The sequence below is a fragment of the Hirundo rustica genome, chromosome 8, assembly GCF_015227805.2.
Source record: "Hirundo rustica isolate bHirRus1 chromosome 8, bHirRus1.pri.v3, whole genome shotgun sequence".
NCBI lineage: Eukaryota > Metazoa > Chordata > Aves > Passeriformes > Hirundinidae > Hirundo > Hirundo rustica.
In genome coordinates this window covers 17343213-17363995 of record NC_053457.1, presented here as the reverse complement: position 1 = coordinate 17363995, position 20783 = coordinate 17343213, and the positions used below count along the sequence as shown (strand labels likewise).

General features: G+C 44.0%; 1 protein-coding gene across 1 annotated transcript; it reads right to left on the bottom strand.

The window, feature by feature from the left end:
• Nucleotides 1-390: 390 nt before the first annotated feature.
• On the bottom strand, nucleotides 391-19532 carry PKD2L1 (polycystin 2 like 1, transient receptor potential cation channel). Its single transcript, XM_040071255.2, has 15 exons — nucleotides 19150-19532; nucleotides 15181-15294; nucleotides 13735-13862; nucleotides 12370-12626; nucleotides 11321-11545; nucleotides 10729-10957; nucleotides 10187-10357; nucleotides 9303-9484; nucleotides 8221-8341; nucleotides 7549-7647; nucleotides 6678-6799; nucleotides 6245-6362; nucleotides 5894-6030; nucleotides 4980-5127; nucleotides 391-3961 (listed from the first exon to the last, which is right to left on the bottom strand). The coding sequence occupies exons 1-15, from the start codon at nucleotides 19442-19444 to the stop codon at nucleotides 3776-3778; spliced, it is 2532 nt and encodes an 843-aa protein (XP_039927189.1). The 5' UTR covers nucleotides 19445-19532; the 3' UTR covers nucleotides 391-3775.
• Nucleotides 19533-20783: the final 1251 nt, after the last annotated feature.

Sequence of the window (20783 nt, the reverse complement as noted above, 5' to 3'; positions counted from 1 at the left end):
CCTCCTCCCAGACATCACTGCCATGTCCTTCCCTGCACACATCCATGAACCTCCCTCTGCCTCACTTGTACTTTGAAATCATGGCTAGGACACCCTTGGCTCTAAATCAGGAGCACACAGAGCAGCTGCCAGTGTGGGCCTCAGACCACATCCAGTGCTAGTGCCAACGTAAACAACAGTGATAACTGCTGGTATCTCTTCAAAACACTTGATATTCTTCCAAACCTCTTCCCAAAGATTTTAACCACTTCAAGGCACAGTGCAGTTTGGAAGGCTACCCTCTGCAGATTGAAACAAAACACAGTCATACACCTTTCTTTTGAGGAACAAATACTTTACTTTACCCATTAGACATGTATCATCTAAGTAATATCAGCTCCTGATGGAAGGCCTGACAACACATATTTGAAAAGAAAAGCTGTATGAACTTACCATTTGGTGTACTGATGTTATTTCTCAACCAGCTTGAAAACACAATTGACAATTGCACAAAAGTAAATGCTGGGGACAAGTAATTTCCTTGCCTGCTCTAGGACACATCATATACATGACAGTGTGAACAAAGAACAAACAAGGCACAGTGGCATAAAGATGTACAAGAAATATGATATTAATGCAGGCACAGGTAGGTGCCAGTAACAGAAGTTGTTTTACACTGCAGAGCACTAGCGATACTAAAATCACAGCACAGGGGGAGGGGGCCTTTCTGCCAGGAAGAGGGGAAAAGAGCTGACCTGGGAGACCACTATAGCCTGCAGTTCTTGTCTGATCACAGCCAGAGCTGGTTTAGGGCTCCTCAACATGGCACACTGATTGCTGTCCCCAAATCCAAGAGGGAGGAAGCTGCCAGGTTGTTCTTGCCAGAGAGAAAAGGAGAGCCCTGGCAAGCTGGGCTGGAGTTACTCTGCATTTACCAGGGACAGGAGAGTGAGAGGCAGACATCTCTCTCAGCAGCAGTGGCCCTGTGGAGACTCCCATTCTCTCCCTTTGCAGGGGAAAACTTGCTTCCCAAGTTTCAGGCATGAACAAACAGTGCACGTTACCATTTTGTTCCTCCTGCTGCCCTAAAGAGCAGACTCAGTGCCTGGGAGCTGGTTGCCTGATGCTGTTGGTCACTGTCCCATGGATCTGAGTTCAGCTGTCACACCTTTCCACTTCACCTGCCTTCCCTGATAGTTATGGGAGTCTGGAAAGTCCAGTGCAGAAAGGGGCAGGGAGAGTGAAGGTTATCTTCTGGTGTGTAGTGACAGGCAGTGTTCTTACACTGTGCTGCTGTGGCTGCAGCATCCCTGCCTTAGTGGGAGGTTATCTGTGGGGCTGGTCTTGGGGTTTGGCACACCGCAGAAGGGGAACAGAGAAGAAACACTGGGCAATGCAGAAAGGGAGGTTCCGAGTCACCTCTGTTGAGCAGAGCAGCTAAACACTCTCCCTTGTGATAAATCTGAGGCTTTGTCTATAAAGCCAAGCTTTATAGGTAATAAGTTTTACCTTCATTTTCTTGGCAGAACCTGATTTCAGGATCCTGTTACCCTCACAGTAGTTATTTCCAGGTTAAGGAGCTCAGCCTCAGCCAGCAACATATCTTACACTGGCTACTAGCACACGTTCAACCACCTGAAGTAGACAACTGCTGCTTGGATCCCTCCCAGAGTGCTGGACTTAGTTCCTAAAAGATCAGCATCCCAAGCATTTGATACCTGCCCAGTAATACAAACTCAGAATCTCATCCAGTAATTTGAGTCCATGGAAAAGGCAGACATGGAAAAAGGCTTCTCTGAGCCCTCAAAAGAAGAGCAATTTTCCTTCTTACTTTGCAATTATGCCTAGATACTCGTAGTCTGCTCCTGAGCCAGGATCTAAAACAAGGTGTTACAAATTAATTTTAAGAACCTTCCTCTGTGCTTTTCAACACACAGAAGACCTGATGAATCGACTACAAAGGGCTGTGTGCACTGTTTGAGCCCATTACAGAACACATAGCTCCTCTGTTCAATTACAATCTAGCATATGAATTTTCTGTTTAATTAAAATGTGGAGGGGAAAAAAAAAAGCCTATTTCAGGAAGTTCTCCAGACAGGCTGTTTTCTTCTGAGAAGATAATAACTTCAATGCAGAGAGGAGGAGGAAGTAAGCAACACCATTGTTCTGTTTTCAGCCAGAAAAGCTGAAGGTAAGACATTTTGCTCAGTTTGAATTCAGTGGAACTGTGAGTCAAAAACCATGGCAATATCTCACAGATAAGCCTTGCCCCCAACAGCAGGACCAGCTGATGATGGGAAGTGAGTCATGACACCCTGCAGTTCCTGCCTCCACAGCTCCTGTTTGACATCTAAGCTCCCTGTGGGCTGGACAGCTTCTCACAGCTCCTGCTGGGTCCTTGTAGTTGAATGACTCTGCTTCAATTTACCAAGACTATCTTGTGGCTGTGGCAGCAGCCCTGAAACCTGGGCCATCTGAGGACAGGGCCCATCCTGAGGTCCTTCAAACATTGCTAAAGAGGCTTTCCCCAGAATGCAGTGACACATCAATCTTAAAAAAGGTGGCAATACAAGATGCCCCTGCACAAAGTCCCCACTAAACCCATCACTGCACAGCACACTAAACAGTGTAGCACTAATGACAGCTGTCAGCAGTGGTCTGGTACAGCTCACATTTCTATTGGCTTTAAGCCTACAGAGCCTATTTGAGGTTAACTATTGTGGAATATTAGTGATTAAGGTATTTGAAATACATTTACAATGGCCCTGTAATAGCAGCAATAGTCCGCACCAATTACAAGGAAAGAGAAGACTCAGCAAACAAAAAGAATGCTTGGAAAAGCAATATTTTGCATGTGGTCAAAAAACTGACACTCATTTTCACAAGACTCTTCAATGCAAATGGTGTCAGCACCTACAACTGCAAATCTGTTTCCTTGACAAAAACAAGAAACATCAAACTTCATAAATGGGGTGCTAGTTGGCAAGGTGCAAGAACCTTGAGATGCAATTTAAGGAGTGTGAAAATAAATTACAGAGATTTCTTAGTGTCAACAGCTATGTTAGAAATCATATAACCTCAAGTTTGTTCCCTAACACTCAGACCTAGGACTCCACCAACTGCTTTTCATTTTAGAATATTTCAGACCTTCTCCCAATTACACTGTTGTCAACTCTTATTGTAGTTATCCAGAGTCAAGCACTAGTAACCTCCTTCCTCAACACCTGAATCTAAATAAGGTACAGGGAAGGTTACCAAGGTCACTGGGAAACAAACTACAATAGAACAAAACTGGCTGTAACCAGGTAGAAACAACTACATTTCTTCTTCCCATTTCACACTAGTGATTATATTCTGCTGTCTTTACATGTCTTTCTCCTGCAGACCATTGCGTGTTGGGAACAAGTTGCAATATGCCACTCTGGACACAAATGTTTGAAGTTCAGGGGTCCTTACTTTTTGGGGAAGGCTAGATAAATGATGTTGTGCCAGCCTGTTCAGAGGCAGAAATCTAATACATTATCTAGTGCCAAATTTCACCTCTTCCTGAGATGGGTAGTGGGGAGAAGGTGAAGCGGGGCTGAAGTTCTAGCTCTGTGACATGATACACTATTACACCGGAGAAGAGCATCCCTGATTTTTCACATTAAGAGTTCCTGGCAACAGTGCTGTCTGTGTCCAGCTGTCTGGATTTTCCTAATGGTGGGGGAACAACTGACAGTGACTTGGTACCATGGCAGCCGGACTGGGAGCACTGGGATGTTGAGCACTGCTATAGAAGTGCACATTACACTGGCTAGAGGTTCTTGGACACCTGAGACCCCAGCACACTTGGCTTGGGCAAGATGTGATAGACCCCATTTGGGGAAGAGTTGTCACTCAGGTTGATTCTCTGGACGTGTTCCATCCCCCAGCTTTGTGCTTCTTTCCCCAGCTGGTCTAGGCTCTGGGGGTGCAGCTCTTCCTGACTGGTTTCTTCCTCCTGTGAACAAGAAGAAAGTGTGACCTGAAATGCCAGCAAGCTACCAAGAAGTCTAGCAACACTCCAGGAGAGAGGCAAGGTGTGCATAATACTAAAATACCTTCCCACATTCTCTCAGAAATTAGAACAATCCTGCCTATTAAAGATCCAATACACTGCTGCAATACACTGATGAATGCACATTCAAGCTTTAGAAAAATAAGGAGAAATTCATCCCTTTTCATCCTTTATGAGCATGTTCACAGAAATGCTGTGGCAAAGCAAATCTGCAAACAAACACTTGCATAAGATTTTGGGCATATTCACATGAGAAGTAGGACCTCCCAAAACACTCTTTCAGGTAGATGGGAAGAGATCACAAGACTACTCTGCAAAAGGGAGGCTTCTTTCTGGCCCTGCTAAGTCACTTTGTGCTGTTCGGCTATTCTCATTATTGAAGCCACAAAACCATGAAGTAGTGATATGGCTCCCACATGCCTTGCTGCCTTTGACTTTAAGCTGAAGGTACAAAACACTTATTGACTCAATATGAGCACTCTGGCAAAAGTCACAAATGTGCAGTGATGTGCTATAAGCATGGAGCTGACCAATCTTCCACCACACGTGTGATAAATAATCCATAGGCAAGATGTTAAGATCACAGTCCATGATAGCCATGAGATGCCCTTGCTGGAAAGGACAGTTTGATCATTTTAACATCTCAGGATGAACAGTTAGAAAGCAACTGAAGACAGACAAATTTTATCTACTGCCACAGGGCTGAGGTTGGCCTCAAAGGAGCCAAAAGGTGTGTTTAAAGGTACTAGGGTTAACTGTGGGGACATGAAAACAAGAGGTTTTGTGTCATTTTGCTTAAACAGAAAAGGATTGATCCTACAAAGTGCTGACCCTGCCCAAGCCTTTTTTGTCTTAAGTCAATGAAGATTGGAAAAGCAAAGATGACACCAGGCCCTTTCTCCCAGCAGAGCTGGTCACCTGATCTGAAGCTGGTTCAAATGCATGGTGGAGGGTCACCAACCTTGGTAACATCTCCCAGTGGTTTCCCCAACAGATCCTTCCTCTTCAGCTCTTTTCTTTCTGGCACATCGAGCTTGTTCACCACTGCATCAGTCTTGGATCCAGTGCTGTTTATGGACTGTTCCAGCTGCAGCACACGATGCAGGAGGCTGAGGGAGGCATGGAGAGAATTCATAAGCTTTTTCTTGTGATGAATAAGGGGATTTGCTGCAGACATCTCTCAGACACCTCAAATAGAAGTGAATGCTCCCAGATCACTGATTCATACCTACTGGTGACATAACTTCCTGCTACACTGTGTTTTCATCTGTGATCACCGGTTCTGCTTAGGATGGATCCCAGCCCAGACACAGTATAATTGCACTATTAAATATTGCACCTGCCTCTCCTTTGATATAGCCCTAATGCCGTTTGCTCAGTGTTTCTCAGAAGCAGAATCAAGATATACTGATTCTCTGTGCTGTGTTTATCCTGTGCTCCTCCTATGGAAGAAATAGCCAATGTTATTCTTGGACCTGGAGGATAAAGGCCAACTAGGCTATAAATCAAGGATATTTATTGCTACGGGACCTTCTGTAAAGGTATCAGCTTTCCCTGGCCCAGTTATTTGGGCCACCTTCTGACCTGAAACACGACAGCATATTGCCTGTGGCTAGGTGACAGCTGCAGAGGTTATTCAAGAGGCAGAAAGCAAAATTTCTTAACTCAATCTTCTGCAGGATCAAGCAAACTACATTACTGCAACAGTCCCAGTTATCTCCTGACCTGATTATTTACACATGTGCAAGATAAAAGGGACAAGATCTTACTGAAACTGCTCAGCACCACTGTAAAAAGTTACATTAGGGGAGGAAGCAGCAGGAAATCAGACCCCTCATTTGCAGGGTGTTTAAACTACTGACAGCACAAACATACACTTGGAACTCTTCTTTGGAGACCCAGGTGGCTTTATTGGCGTGGTTATTCCTTGCTTCCATGTAGGTCAGATTCTCATCCAGGTTGTTGTCACCATAGGATTTCCCTAAATTTTCAATCTCTGTATTCAAAGCAACCTGGAAAACAGAAACTCCTGTAAATGTGGATACTAACTCTGTGGTCAGCTTTAGTGTCAATAACACAGAGCTTCACAGGCAGCAATACATGCAGCTATATCCAGGTAGAGTTGGAACTGTTTTTTAGTTGCCTGCTTAGTTTATACCATAAACCCAAAGATTCCTAAGGCCACTTTGGAGTGATGTCTACCGAACAGAAGATTTTTTTCCTTGCCCTTTTTGCCTCTAGGTCACTCTTCATCTGCTGTTGCTCCTCTTCATCAAGGATATGGTTGCCATCTTTGTCAAATTTGGAGAAAGCTGCTGTGATCTCATGGTCTGCATGGCCCAGTCTGCAAAAGAACACAAAGGGAAAGCTCAAAGCATGGAATTACTCTGTTAAGCTCGAACAGAGTGGGAATTTTGAAATCAGTGTATTGTTTTCTCCTGCCCATGACAAACCTAAACATCCCAAATAGGCAAGAGATAGTTACACAAGCCTATTCAGAACAGGAAATTAAACATTTGAGGAAAGAGGCTTTTTTTTAGTCATAAATTTCTTAGATCTGAGCTAACTGCTCTCCTTGTCTTGCAAAGCAGAAAATTTATATTAACTATATTACTTAGAGAAAGGACTAAGTGGGCATCCCTCAAACTGACTCACTCACTCCTTCAAGCTGTTCTTGAAGTCTTCAAAGTCTAGTTGTTTTGTTCCGTTCTGCAGGGCTTTCTGCACATCAGAAATCTGCTCCTTCTTCAGCTTCAGCCTCATGAGTGTTCGGTTGTAGCTCTGTTACCGAAATACAGACACAGAATCACGCACACAGAACAGTGAAAAGCAGAGCAGAGTGGGCGATGCGATACAGGTGAGCATATGCTAAGTAATAACAGGAGTTTTCAAGCTTTCCACAAGCAAAAAATAAAGCACTGCTGTATGAACCTCATCTCTAAACTAGAATCATGCTTTCAGAGAGACACTAACATGCTAAGCCTCTGCTTTTCTCGGCCCAGTTCTTCCTTTATCCTTCCTTTGCCCAGATTTCCCAACACATCAGCTGTTTAAGATAATGTCCCAAATACTATTCCTTGCAGAATATTGGTCCCACAGCAGAATTGTGTCATTCCAGGAACTTTTCTGGAATTTGCCCAAGAGAAAGACAGATTTAACCTGCTAGATTTGTGCCACTGTAACAGGCTCAGCTTAGCACAGCAGGACCTACCATGTTATTAATCAAAGTACATCTTATGAAGGACTGAAAGAGCATTGTCTAGAGACCATCCTGGGAAGAAAAGTCTCTCAGAAACACTACATCAAGTAACAGGATTCTCCCCACACCTGCTTTCTCATCTTCTCATTGCCAAAGGGTCTGGGAGCTTGATTTATCCCAGAAAGGAATTGTGACTCTCGTGCACACAAAGAAGGGGGATCTGGAGTTGGTAACCACTGTTTCCCTCTAGTAAACTCCACTTAGGTCAGAGTCTTCCAAAAAATGCTTCATGATTTACATAGCAAGTACCACAGCTTTCACTATTCATCACCTGCTTCAAGATGTCAGAGAGCTGCAGCTCATCCTTTTGACTTGAAAGTTCCTCCTTGACCTCTGAGTAGGTGTCATTGATGATGGCCAGAAACATGTTCTAGGAAGAGGGGAGGAAGTGAGATAAATATGCATGGGACATCCTGCCTGCTCCAGCAGCTGAAACAGCAAGAAACAGGCACAGATGGGCAAGACTTAGTCAAGCAAGGAGTTGTTTCTCTATATCTTGGGCAGATTAAAGAGGATGAAGAAAAGGCCACTTCAGCCACACCATATTTTCTTAGGTTTTTGCAGTTAAAGCAGTGGATGAAAGTATATTTGTTCCCACCTCAAATACAACCTTTGGTAGCTCCTCTTTCAAAACCTTAGGTTACATATAGAGTCCTGACACTGGTTATTTAACCTGGCTATTATGAGCAACCCTCTGCATCCATTGCCTAGGACGCCAGTCAATTTCAGCCTTCACCTTAGCAGATGATGGCCCTTAATCATCCTAATGATCAAATCCCCAATTGTAGTAACACACTTTTTGCCTACTGTGGTCTATTTGCACTGCAAAGCTGCTGTAACCAAAACTCCTTTTCTAAGCATTTGCTCCTAACCCAAGGATTGTCAGGAGGGGTCTCTCAAACACTGCTTTCAGTACAGGGACAAGAAGGACTTTGTTGCTTACCAGAAGCACAAAGAAAACAAAGAACACATAGGTGACAAAGTAAATAGGCCCAAGGACCCTGTTGGCATTGTCAATGGAATTGTAGTCAAAATCACCAAGAATGATCCGAAACTGGGTGAAGCTGGGGGAAAGAAAGAGCACAGGGTCACACAAAAGCACATACAAACAGTCCTGAGGTGAACCTGAACCTGCCTGCAGCCCAGGTTGGGCCCAGGCACAAACCAGAGCAGAGTCTAAGTCCCTCCAGGGCGGCAAGTTAAATGCATCCATAGTATTTCAGGGGTGAAGCACGTTAGAGCAAAAGGAAAATAAAACAAGGTTTTCACACAAATTCAGGTTGTCTAAAGTGTGTTTTGGTATAAATAGGAGTTAAAACCAAAACAACCTGATTAAAGGCATTTGACTCAACAAAGCCATCTCTTGCAGAAGAGTATGTGAGACTCTGGAGGGATGTTAGAACTGGACAATGCTCTTCAACCTTTTGTAGTTCGTAACCCCTATAATGAAGAAAGTTTAAGTGTATTGATCCTAAGCTTCTGTATGTTTGCTCTTGTAGACCCCTCAAAGGTAGGACCTGGATGCCCAGAGGCCTGTGGAGCACAAGCTGAAAACCATTTCTGTAGCAGATACCTCTATTAACATCACACATTACTTGAGCAGGCCCATGGACTGGAGGATTGGCTGAGATGGGATTTTAACTCACTTCCCCAACACTCCCTTCCATGTGTGCTCATCTACCCACCAGTCATCCTCCACCTCAGATATACTGATCAATAACTGTGGGACTTCTATGGAAATAGATATCCTTACCAATATCCACTGTATCGCTTATCCTTACTGATAAACACCAGGCAAACAGAAACCTGCCTGTAGCCCTCAATTTTCTGATTGTGTTCTTTTGTCCATGAAGATGTCACAGCCAGAAGGCTGTGAGCACCTTATTAACCATTGTGGCTTTATTACAACAAGATACAACAGGTGTCTGATTGACATTGAGATTTGCAACTGGGGGGAAGAGTGGAAAGCAGTTAAAAATGCTTTTGATAAAAATATGGAAACATGGTATTAACTTACACACTTACATGCATTTAACAAAGGTACTGAAGTTTTCCACTTGTGTCCCAAAAAGGAGGTAACCCAGTTGGGCATAGGCAAAGAAGACAATGAAGAACATAATGGCAAAGCCCAGGATGTCCTTGGCACAACGTGCCAGTGTGGAGGAGAGCTGGGTCATTGTTTTGTTAAAGCTAATGTACTTGAATATCTGCAGGATGAAAGAATGGGGACAAAGTTATGCCAAACCATCAGCTAGGTCAGTCTCTCTCACGTATGCACAGGCTTACTAAGACAGGAGGTTCACCACAGGACCAAAGTACTGAGGAGAAAGTTGGCAAGGGAATGGTGACTTAATCTTCAGGTCATTTATCCCAGGTGTGCCACCATTCTTCTCTGGGTCCATAAATATATGACTTTGTTCCCTCTATCAAAGGAAAATACAAACAGGGACTGCTAGAAGGACGAATCTCTTAAGGCTGATGAGAAGCCCCTTGGCTTTTCGCCACACCAAAATGTTTTAGTGGAAATACATAGCCTGTGTCAACAGATGAGTCATTTCCATCTCTTGAGTGACCATCATGAAAAAAACCCATGGTTTGCATTATCCTCAAGAATACCAAAATAGTACAGGATGCACAAAGTCACATGGTACTCGGCATTTTCTAAAACCACTTTTACATTACAGTGTCTGAGCTTGTATACCTGACTCTTATCTCCAAATAACTGATCTCAGAATGCGGGGTAAAAAGTTGCCCAGATTTACTGCAAAACAGAGCATACGACTTTGAGAAAAATTCTCTCTTCTATAGCTGTTGCACTCATTTACTCAGAGGGGTGGAAGAGACAACCCTCAAGGTATCCATGAGAGGCCTGACTGAGAACCTGGCACCTCCCAGACCCCCTACCATACCTTGATCCAGGCAAAAAATAAGTTGACTGCATTCATATTGTTGTACTGCGTCTGCCAAAATGCCAGGAATTCAAAGTCTGCGTAGGCATTGGGGTGTTTCAGCAGCTCTCCCAGCAGCCTGTTCACCTCAGTGGTGCGGAAGATGTGAAACCCAATAGCAACAACGGAGAGCTGCAAAGAGGAAGAGGAATAGTCTGCAGTGACTACTGTTCCTATGCTTTCCAGGGAAATTTAAATGTCACAGAACTCATTGGAATCCCACTTCAGAGCTGCAGTCAAGTGGTGGGCTATGGTATTATGGTCTTGATGTGCTGAATGATGCCCTGACTTCAGAGTCTCCTGGGCATCTCTAAGAAAGAATTTTCTCCTAGCAGTTCTTCCAGACACAAGATCTTGTGTCCATTTACTCTGCTGTTCCTTATAGTATTAGAGCAAAACATGTGCCAGTTCTTGTCTAGACTAATTTCTACATTCCTTCATTTATTTCATCTCTTATACATCTCTGCCACGTCTCCCCTAAAAAAGTGCGCAAAGATCCTCACCAGAATGACAACCACATCCAGAATGTTCCAGATGCTGGTGAAGTACTGGAGCTTGTGGATACGGAGCTCTAAAGCCTCTTCCACCACGTAATAGAAGATAAAGACACAGAATACAATTTCACAGGCAACAATGAAGAAGTCCCATGCGCTGACATATCGTATAAGCTTCACTGTCCGGATTTGCCAGGAGGGAATCGCACCACCAGTGGCTGGAAACTCAACCACTAACCTTGAAAGGGAGAAGGAAACAATTTTGAACTAGGATATGGAGGCTTAGAGATAGTTTTGAGAGACATTGAACTCGACCCTGAGCTATCCACCAGACCATGAGTGGAAGTGTTGTGTATGCATTTATGCACCTGTATCTCTGCCATTTCACTGCCTGTGATAGGAAAGGGTAAAAGGTGATGAGAAGTGCAACTGCATATTTCAGGAAGACCAAGACTTCTCACTAATCCATGCAATTTCTACTGACATCAGTCAGATCCATCCCACTGGTGGACCATAATAAAAGATTTGCATTTTAAGAAACAAATTGAGGCATTGAGGAAGATGCAAAAGGCTGAAGAATTTTCATCAGGACTCAGCTTACCTCAGAACACAGAACAGATTGATATTTGCATTATACACAGAGAAATCAATAAAGACAACCCGTGTTCCCCGATCCAGCCACAGTTTCTCCTTCAAGACTTGCAGGGCTTCAGCACTCTCTTCTCTGGTCATCTTGAGGTCTATGTAGTATCCTCCCCCACTGTAGCTGGTTAGTCTTCCCCAGTGAGACGAACCACCCAGCTCCTTCTCAGAATGGTACCTCCACCTGCAACAGACAGGCACAAACAAAGGCTTCACCTGCCCAGGCTTGAATACGGCCTTGTACCCAGGAAAAATTATATCTTCAAAGGGTAGAGCAGTTTTCAGTTGAAGAATTGGCACTTAATTCCTTCTCCTCTGACCCTAAATAATATCGGTAACTATTATGGTTAGTTTTCTGGTTTCCCAGCAGTGACACAACATGATTTGCAATACTATGGAGGGAAAATTCTGAAGTTTGTTGGCTATATCAGTCTTGTTTTCATGGAGGTTATTCTCAAGATCTACTCTATTGCCTTCCACCACATCCCACACAACCATCTGCTTAGAATGCTCTTGTCCTCGTATTTCCTAAAGAATAATAGCTTCTCTTTATGGATCCAGATTCATGCAGTGAGCAGAGTTATTAAACTGCAGCTACCTCACATAATTATAGAGAAACAGGTTGTCAAGATGAAAGGGATGTACTCCCTTTTCTCTGGCTCCTGAAATCCCAGAGGAAAGCAAATAGTAACTTGCTAGCTGAATGCCAGCTTGCCATTTGATGGATCTGGCCCCAAAGGTCTTTATTTATCCTCATTCCCTTAAAAAATAAGCAACAATTTCTTCCTGTATTCCCACTGGATTTTTCATGGCTTTCCCAACATGAAAACTCGTTTTGTTGTACTTCTCCATGAAGAGACACTAGACCTTACTGATAGACAAAAAAGATTTTCTGCCTCTGACTTCAAGGGGAATTCGTCTTATGTGAGAAATTCACCCCCAGCATCCTGCAACCTCAGCAGTTCTTATTTGAACTAGAAGAGTCTAACTTGGAGTAGATACACTTACGCTGTTCCATTGATGAGCCCAAAGGAGACCCTTTCCTCCTTGTCTTCAGAGTATACATCATAGCAGCCTGAGATTTCCTCCTTGAAGTCATCATGGACCACACAGGAGTTGTTCTTCACCTTCAGTTGTCTCATGCGTGGGACACCCAGCAGCAGGTTCTCATAGTAGATGTACGACTGGGTGCTGTGTGCTGCCAGGGACTCGTTGTTGTACCACTTTGTCCAGTAAAGATGATCCAGCAGGGGACCTTGTGCATACTGCAAATGAGGCAGAGGAGAACAGCTCCTTCATAGCTCACGCATCAGAGGAATTTTCTTAGTCTGGGATTGAGGTAGTAAGACCTGACTAATCCCTCTCTGGTCCCCAAGATGGAAAGTAGCAGAGCTTTGTGTTGCATGTGTATTAAGGAGAAGAAAGACCAGGCTGGTGGTAGAGGAGGGATGCTGGGCAGCAGGATCTTCATTGGTTTCTCACAGGCCTGTAATGTGTCTGTGGCACCTTCTATGCCTAATGAAGAGACAAGAGCCCTACGAGTCTCATTGTCTCTTCTACTTCAGTCAGCACAAGTCTCAAGGAATTGCCTTGGCACAAGATGGGAATGAGGAATAATGCATGTGCCCAGTGTCCTGGAAATGGTGGGGAAACAATAGTGCCATTGTTTGCTGGAGTGTTTTAATATGACAGAAAAAGGCAACTCTAATTGACAAATAATTTCTGGCTGTCAGAGATAAGTAGTTGCAATAACTCAATGGCCTTCGCTGAGGCTCTCATTCTTTCACCCATTCTTCAACAGAAATGTTGGAACCCAGATGTTTTTCCCCTATTTTATTCTCTTTGATAAAAGTCACTGCAAATTTTAATCCAGTTTCTTCCTAAAGAATCTATAGATTAGACAGGCCCAGGCATGAATTACAGGCAAGTTAGTTTTGATGTTCTCAAAATGCCATGAAAATGGACATAGGCTATTAGTAAGACACCAGCTTGAAGATATTGAACTCTAGGATTCAAAGCCACTTGTGTCACAAGGAAACCCGAAGTAAATCCCTTGGCTTCTCTAGGCCAGTACTTCCTATCCGTGCAATGAGCTGATGCTTTTATCACCAAAATTATTTTATGTCCTGCCTGTTTTACTGGGGAATGGACCCTTCTGGGCACACACAAAACTTAGCCTAGCCAATATTCTGGACACAGTGCTCAGGTGATATTTTGCATGCAAATGTTATTGTAATTATTGCTAGTAGCTGGCAGAAGCTTGTGGCAGCAAAATGTCTTGCTGAAATCACTAGATAGTACTTCAGAGGGAATTGAATATCCCAGTCTAGCTGAGTTTCAGGATTCCCCATGGCAAGCCAGATTTGTACTCACCACCCAGAAGTCAGCCATGCTGCCGATAGACTGGAAGGAGACACGGCCATCTGTAGAGGTCTGCAGGAAGAGCTCAGACATCACTTTGGTGTAGTAATAGGCATTGGAACTTGTCATTCCATATGTCACTAAGAGAACAAGAGGAGGGTCCTTCCTTATACCTGAATATTGGAGACTGATATAAATGTATTTATATATTCACTTTCTATGTACCTTATATTTTCACAGGTAAGCTGAACAAGGCACAGAAGAACGAGCCTTAGGGCTTTCTGCTTTCTTAGGGATTTACAAACTTATCTGCTCTGTGTTCAAGTTTAAACGGTCAGACTGACCGACTGTAAGAGTTAAGTAGTGAGAGAAGACCATTGGAGAATATAACTGAACATTCTGGATGACAGTTTTTGTTCCCAGACAAAATTTCTGAGGGAAATTTTATTTCTCAGAACAAAGTCCGTGACCTATATTTTGATTTCTGATGTGAAGTCATGAAGGCACAAATCCCACCCTATTTTCCCAAGTGAAAAGCTCCAGGTAAGTTTTCATCTACCAAGAAACCCCAAGAGAAGCAGGCTCTAACTTCCACAAACATGTTGTTTCAACTCTCCAGTGCTCCTTCCTTCAGAAGAACATCCATCATGGTGACCACTAAGAACATGTCCTGTTCTTGAAAGGACATAGGAAAATAAAGCACCTGACATTCAAGACACAACCCCCCACATCTCCTGGATGAGTCAGTCTGTGACAACTTGTACGTCTGTGTGCGTGCCTTGGTTCTTTAGGAAGAGTGACTGGAGCACTGTCTCCCTGAGCCAGCATGATAGTAACTTAGGGTGGTATTGTCTGTCCATCTCTCCTGCCATAGGATCCATGAAATATAACCCTCTGCACTGTCCCATGCCACAGGTGCTCACTTGTGATAACCTTTGCAAAACCAAACAGCCATTGTCCTACTGATACAAAGTCCATATTAGCATTAGCATTCAGCACAGGGACACAGCACATTCACTCGAGAACAACAGGGTCAGCTGCCATCTGCTTTATCACCTCAGCCACCCATCCAGTCTCAGAGAGAAAAATCTCCCTGAACTGTGTCTTTGACACCAGGAAGTTTCTAGAGCTGCTCTCTGGGTGATAAGCATTTGCTGTGAAACTAAGAAAAGACCTTGGGCAGATTCTCCTAGGACAGTGGAGTCAATGGCTAGAACGGATAATGCCAATCAGAAAATACTGCTTAAGTCTAACCAGCATCAGTTAGGTTGTTCAGTAATTTTACTTCTCTGTGCAGCATCAGTTCTCTAGGTTAATGACAACTTCTTGCTGCTGTGAGCACCCATACAATAAATGTAACATTTACAGCAGAGCAAGAAAGACTAGTAATAAAATCTCACATTATTCCCCTGACGCTGCACACAGAAATAGTGCCTATGAGATACGAGAGCTACTTACATAGACAGATGTCTAACAGGAACATAATGTAGACCAGCAGCTCTCGCAAGGTGGTCTTCACGTAAAGCTCCCTGTCTTCAGCCGTGTTCTCAGTCAGCGTAGTGCCCCACAGACCTGTTGGGTATAAAGAAGGGATTGTAGAGTTTTCATGGCCATTCTCAAGGGCCATGTGAGGAGCTGTAGTCCTGTTCCAAAGAAACGCTGTTGGGAGTTGATGTTTTGTCACTTTTCAAGGCCAAGCCACTTCTAATTTCAAAACATGACCTATAAAAATGTGCTAAATACCCCTAAGAAGAACTGTTCCAGCATGAATAAAAGTTTTGTGGCTAACCAACACTAAAATACACTCTTTTTTTTTTTTTTTTTTATTTTGCAAAAATCACTATTTAGTTTAATGTTTTTTCTGTTTTCTGTTCATTATAGCCTGATCTTTTCCTGACTGCTTTTCAGCTTACTCTGCAGAAATTCAGTCTTTGTCACAAATGCTCTTGAAACCATAGTATTTCATCTCAGTCACCCATGTGCAACCAGCTGACCTTCTGAGAGGTCTTCCATTGCAGAACTGCATCTGGTGTTATCTTTATAACTATTACTCCTTTTAGTGTATATTGAACCATTAGGCCCCAAATATTTGTCTCTTGCTTACCAAAAAACTCGTGCAGTTTTCTTGTTGGTCATAAAACTCAATCAAACAAAACAACTCAATATTTTCCATGTAACATTTAGGGCCAAATTATCTTCAGGACATCTAACAGTGGAGCTTAGCTGAATCCAATACACCAGTTGCACCAGCTAAAGATCCTATTTCTTCACGTAACTCATTAAATGTCATCAGGGGTGTCAATAAGAGAGAAATGCTTCCTTTAAAATGAGCCTTGGTATTTTGGGTTTGATGAACCATCTAATACCATTAGTGTATTTGTTTGTTCTTTTTGTAATGGCTTTCTGATATGATTTCTGGAGTGCACCTGAAGTTGAAAGCCATAACAACTTTCAATTGAAAGCCTAGTGATGAAAGCCATGTCAATAATTGCCATAGTCCTGCTGCTTTCTGCAGCTCCTAGAGAGCTCAGCCCTGATTCCTATCCTCAGTAGGATGCAACAACCATCTTCCTGCAAACCAGGATCAAAGCTGATCAAAGGCCCCACATTTGAAGTCATCTCTGGCAGATGATAAAATTCTTTTTTTCTCTGGAGTAAGCAAAAGTGTTCAAGTGGTCTGTGTGCATTTATCCTGTCATTCTGATAGCTCTTTGGCATCTCAAGAGATTAGAGAGTTTTTTGCACCATTAACTAGCAGAGTGACTGTTGCAGCATCTATCGTCACTTCTGGGCAGGTAAAACAGTAGCCTGCTCTGGACAATCCAGACTAGCAACAGAAATGACAGCCTGGAGATGATTTGGATTAACTCCTGTGGAGGAGAAACTATCATGTAATCTACAGGAATCTTCACAACAAGAAAAAAACATGGGGAAACAATTTGCCCATCTTTTCAGGTCGCTTTTAAATGACCACCATAATCCTTAGATATGACTACACTGCAATCTTTTGACAGGTTTGTTTGGGTTTCTTTCTATGAGCAGGGAACCCCTACTATCCATATGTCTGGAGCAAATGCACAGACCTTCTTTACTTTGAGAACAGAGATGTACTCAGGAACACCTTAATTCAAGGACACTCAAATGTCCTTGAAAACTTGCTTCAGAGACTTGCCCAAAATGATACCTGGAGGACCATGAGGCTGCTCCAGTCCTTTCAGATTGCATGCAGTAGTTGTAATACTGTATCAGCTGAGGTTTATTTTCAGCTACATCTTTAGGAAACATGCCAGAGAAGTCTATCACCTCATACATAAGTCATGTCCCCATACGTGTCTCCTTTGGCACCACCTACCCCCTTGGAGATGCAGCTATTTTGGACATGACATTTGGAGTAGAGGGACTCCAGGCTGGAAGATATCCAGTCTTCCTTATAGCATAAATGAACATCCAGCACTCACATGACTGAGCAAAGAAAAAATAACAGAATCTAGAAAATAGGCTATGAATGCAGTTCATTTATAAGTCTCACCTTCCTGATGATAACAAGTGACTGGTAAGAATTACTGGCAACAGCTACATTATCTTCTGAGTGTGCTTTTAAACCAGACTTGTGACCCAGGTGAGTGACTAGCTCACAGTCTCAGGTACAGCTGGAGATCCTCTTCCAAAAGCAGTGGGAAGCTGGGTATCCCTCATCAACCACCATACACCCAGATACCCAGCAAAGTCTGTCCATGGGCTGGCCATGAAACAGCAAAGGTGGCAGGAGGCAGGCAGGAACCAGGACACAGAGTTGCTTGGACACCAGTTAGAGAGGAACAGTCCTGAGCAGTGGCACTAGGTGCAGCAGCTACTCAATACTAACCCAGCACAGTAACCAATGAGGACAAGAAAAAAGCTTAATAATCCAACTATTACCAGTAGCTATGGACATGTAATCCCAGGAAATGGTTTTAACCAAAAAAAAATCCAACATCTCAAACTCTCATTATCTAACTGGCTTATATGTACTACTTCTATTTTCCATGAGAGACACCAAAGTGATTAAATGGAAAAGGAAAGGAGAAAGCCAGCAATGGAGAGGCAATGAAAAATGATGAGCACCTAGTAAAGATGCAAAGGAAGGAAGCAAATTATTCAAGGAAAATGTCCCCACTTCTGTGAGGCACAAAGAGGCCTTTGGTCTATCTGCACTGGCCTTTGGATTCCCAGCTTCAGTATTTCCTACAGCCCTATTTACCACCCTTAGTGTCAGGACGTACTGCTGCAACAATCAGAAGAAGAAAATTATGTAGTATCCTGACAGTTACCATCATTTGCATGCTCAAATTCAACTCCTGCAGCTCACAAATGGAAATTTGACGTTAAAGTATGGATATGTTTTTCTATTTTAAGCCTTAAACAATACCTAGAAGAAAATATTTCAGAATAAAGGAGGTAAATGATACACTGCCTAAGCACAATCTGTAATTAGCTATCAAACTCACTCAGCACTGTTTCTTGGCCAGGAGAAATCCCTAAAGCCTCCGCACTGAATTCCAGGTGAATTAGTAGTGTTAGACTGTAATGGCAATGACAAAAGCATTGATCAGAGAGGGGCTATGCAATTTAGGACCAAGATATATTGTTATTCACCCATTCATACTGTTAGAGGGTATGGCTCTGAGAAAGGTTCTTGCCTTCCAAGTGAGGGAAAAAAAGACACATTGGCAAGATTTTTTTTTTTTTTTTTTTAATCTTTCCTGGTTTTAAAATATTAGCATTTTATGCCTTCTATGTGAGAAACTGTTCAAATAATGCCCTCACCCAGGACTGTATCCTGACAGGAGAGTTATCTTGCCCCCAGGGTTTTGTTTGCCTCTGAATAAGCCTACATAATATATCATTCCCCTTTGTCTTTTAAACTGGAAAACAGAACCTCTTTCTTTCAGCTAACTTCAAGCAAAACATTATTTGATACATTGTTGTAATCTCCTACAGTTCAGTCCTGACAGTGCTAGATTTTCTCTGGTAGATACCTCTATCAGTTCGTATGCTACTGTAGCACAGGGCCCAGCACCAGTCTATGTAGAAAATGCACACAGAGACAGAATAGTCTCACCACCACAGTGATGGCTCCTGGGGATTCAGAGCACATAAGCTCTGCCAACAGATTCACTGCATGACCTTGAGCACACCACTAAGTCTCTTACCTTGTAGTAAAGAGAACAGGACAGACCATGAAGCTATAGCAAGGCACACAGAATGAGGATGCTCCCTTCAGGTCAGCCAAAGTCATCTCTGGAGTAACGCTACTGCATGTTCAACTGGTCCCTGGGCTACACTATGAGGTTTCTACCTTCTGCATCCCTTCTCTTCCTCCCCTCCTTCCCACACCATTGCTCGGAGGGCTAATAAGTCCCTTCTAATGAGATAGCAGAGATTTACCTCGGATGCCTCTGAAGATGCAGAAGCAGCACTTGAGGAAAGGACTTGTCTTCCCATTCACAGCTTTGCTCTGTTCTTCCTGGTAGGGAAGTGGGTCCCCAACCTCTTCAAAATTCTCATAGGGATTCTCCAGGATAGACTTAGGGTTGTAGATGGTTTGAATTTTCAAGGAGGTAGATGGAGAGCCATTGTAAACAGGATTGTCCCAAGCCTTCTTCCCCACTGTCTCCAGTTCATGCACCTCTGATACTTTAAAGTGGCTCTCGGCTCTGTTGTTTAGGTGAGACAAATTCATGGCTGCAGAAGTACTTTTTAACTGGAATTGTGGCGATTGCCTGTCCAGGCTGGAACTGAAAGTTAACAGAGCGATAGTCAATGCCAAACAGCTTGTCTGCCTCGGCAGCCAGGAGAGGGCACACCAGCAGCTCCCCGCAGAGAGCAAGCATCCTCTCCTGCTTTTATATCAGCCCAGCTGGTGACACCGACCGCAGGGGTGGCACTCCCCGTTGTTAGGAACCACCGCCAGCCCTGTTATGGCAGTAGCCCTGGGAACACCGACAAGTCCAGGAGTCCTTCCCTGCCTCTTACCGGCAGTAGCAGACGTAGATGCCGCGGTGAGAAGAGGAGGCTGCAAAGAGCCGGCCCCTGCGGGTGCGGGGTGCCCGGAGCCCGCAGGCTGCTGCGGCCCGGGTCGGTTCGGTTCGGGGGCACCCCGTGGGAGCGCCGTGGGGACAGGGCCGGAGGGCAGCCTTTGCTCGGGGCTGGAGGGCTGCCACGCTCAGTGAAGGGACAAAGAGCAGAAGCTCCCGCGGGCGGCAGCGCCGAGGCGGGTGGGGGCCACAGCATCCTCTTCCTTAGCTCGTTGTAAACGCGGGGGTGAAACACGGGAGTAAACGCAGCGGTCGTTTTGGAAACCGCGGGGTGGAATCTCCTGCTTTCGCAGTATTTCCACAAGCCCTGCAGCGTCTGTCAGCCCTGAGGCAAGCCTGATTATATTAAAAAAAAACCCAAAAACAACAACAAAAAACCCCAAAACAACCAACCAACCAAAAGAACCCCACCAAAATAACAAACAGGTAAAGCTGGCAATAACAGTGGCTGGGAGTTGCCTGCATCCACTTTGCCACTGTACACCAGCAAGCAGTTGTCCCAGGCACCACAGGTCCAGCAGGCCTGTGACTGTACCCTGAGGGGTCCCAGAGCTTAACACCTTGGTGATGAGACTATAAAAGAATGTGTAGTGTGAGCCTGGTCCTTCCTCAGGTCTGAATACACAATTCAGAAAACGTGCCTCTTCATGGGTACTGAAGGTGGCTATTTTTCTGGCGTTACCCAAGGAAGCGATATGACTCTCACACCTGTTGGCCCAAGTAATGATGCTTTCTTTGGACTCTAGTGTTCATACAGGTGATGTTGCCAAGCCAGCTTGGATATGCAGAGATGTCCCCAAAGATCGTGGCAGTAAGCAGCTGCTTGAACAACAGTGAGACATGACCTAACTTGGCACAAAGAGGGCAGCCCTTAGTGCCTGGAAAGTCACTGGAGGTCTGGGTTGGATCCTTTGACTGAATTTGGTATTATTAGGGCCTGCTGTGCTTTATTACTCCCTAGCAAGATGAAAGCAGTGGCATGGA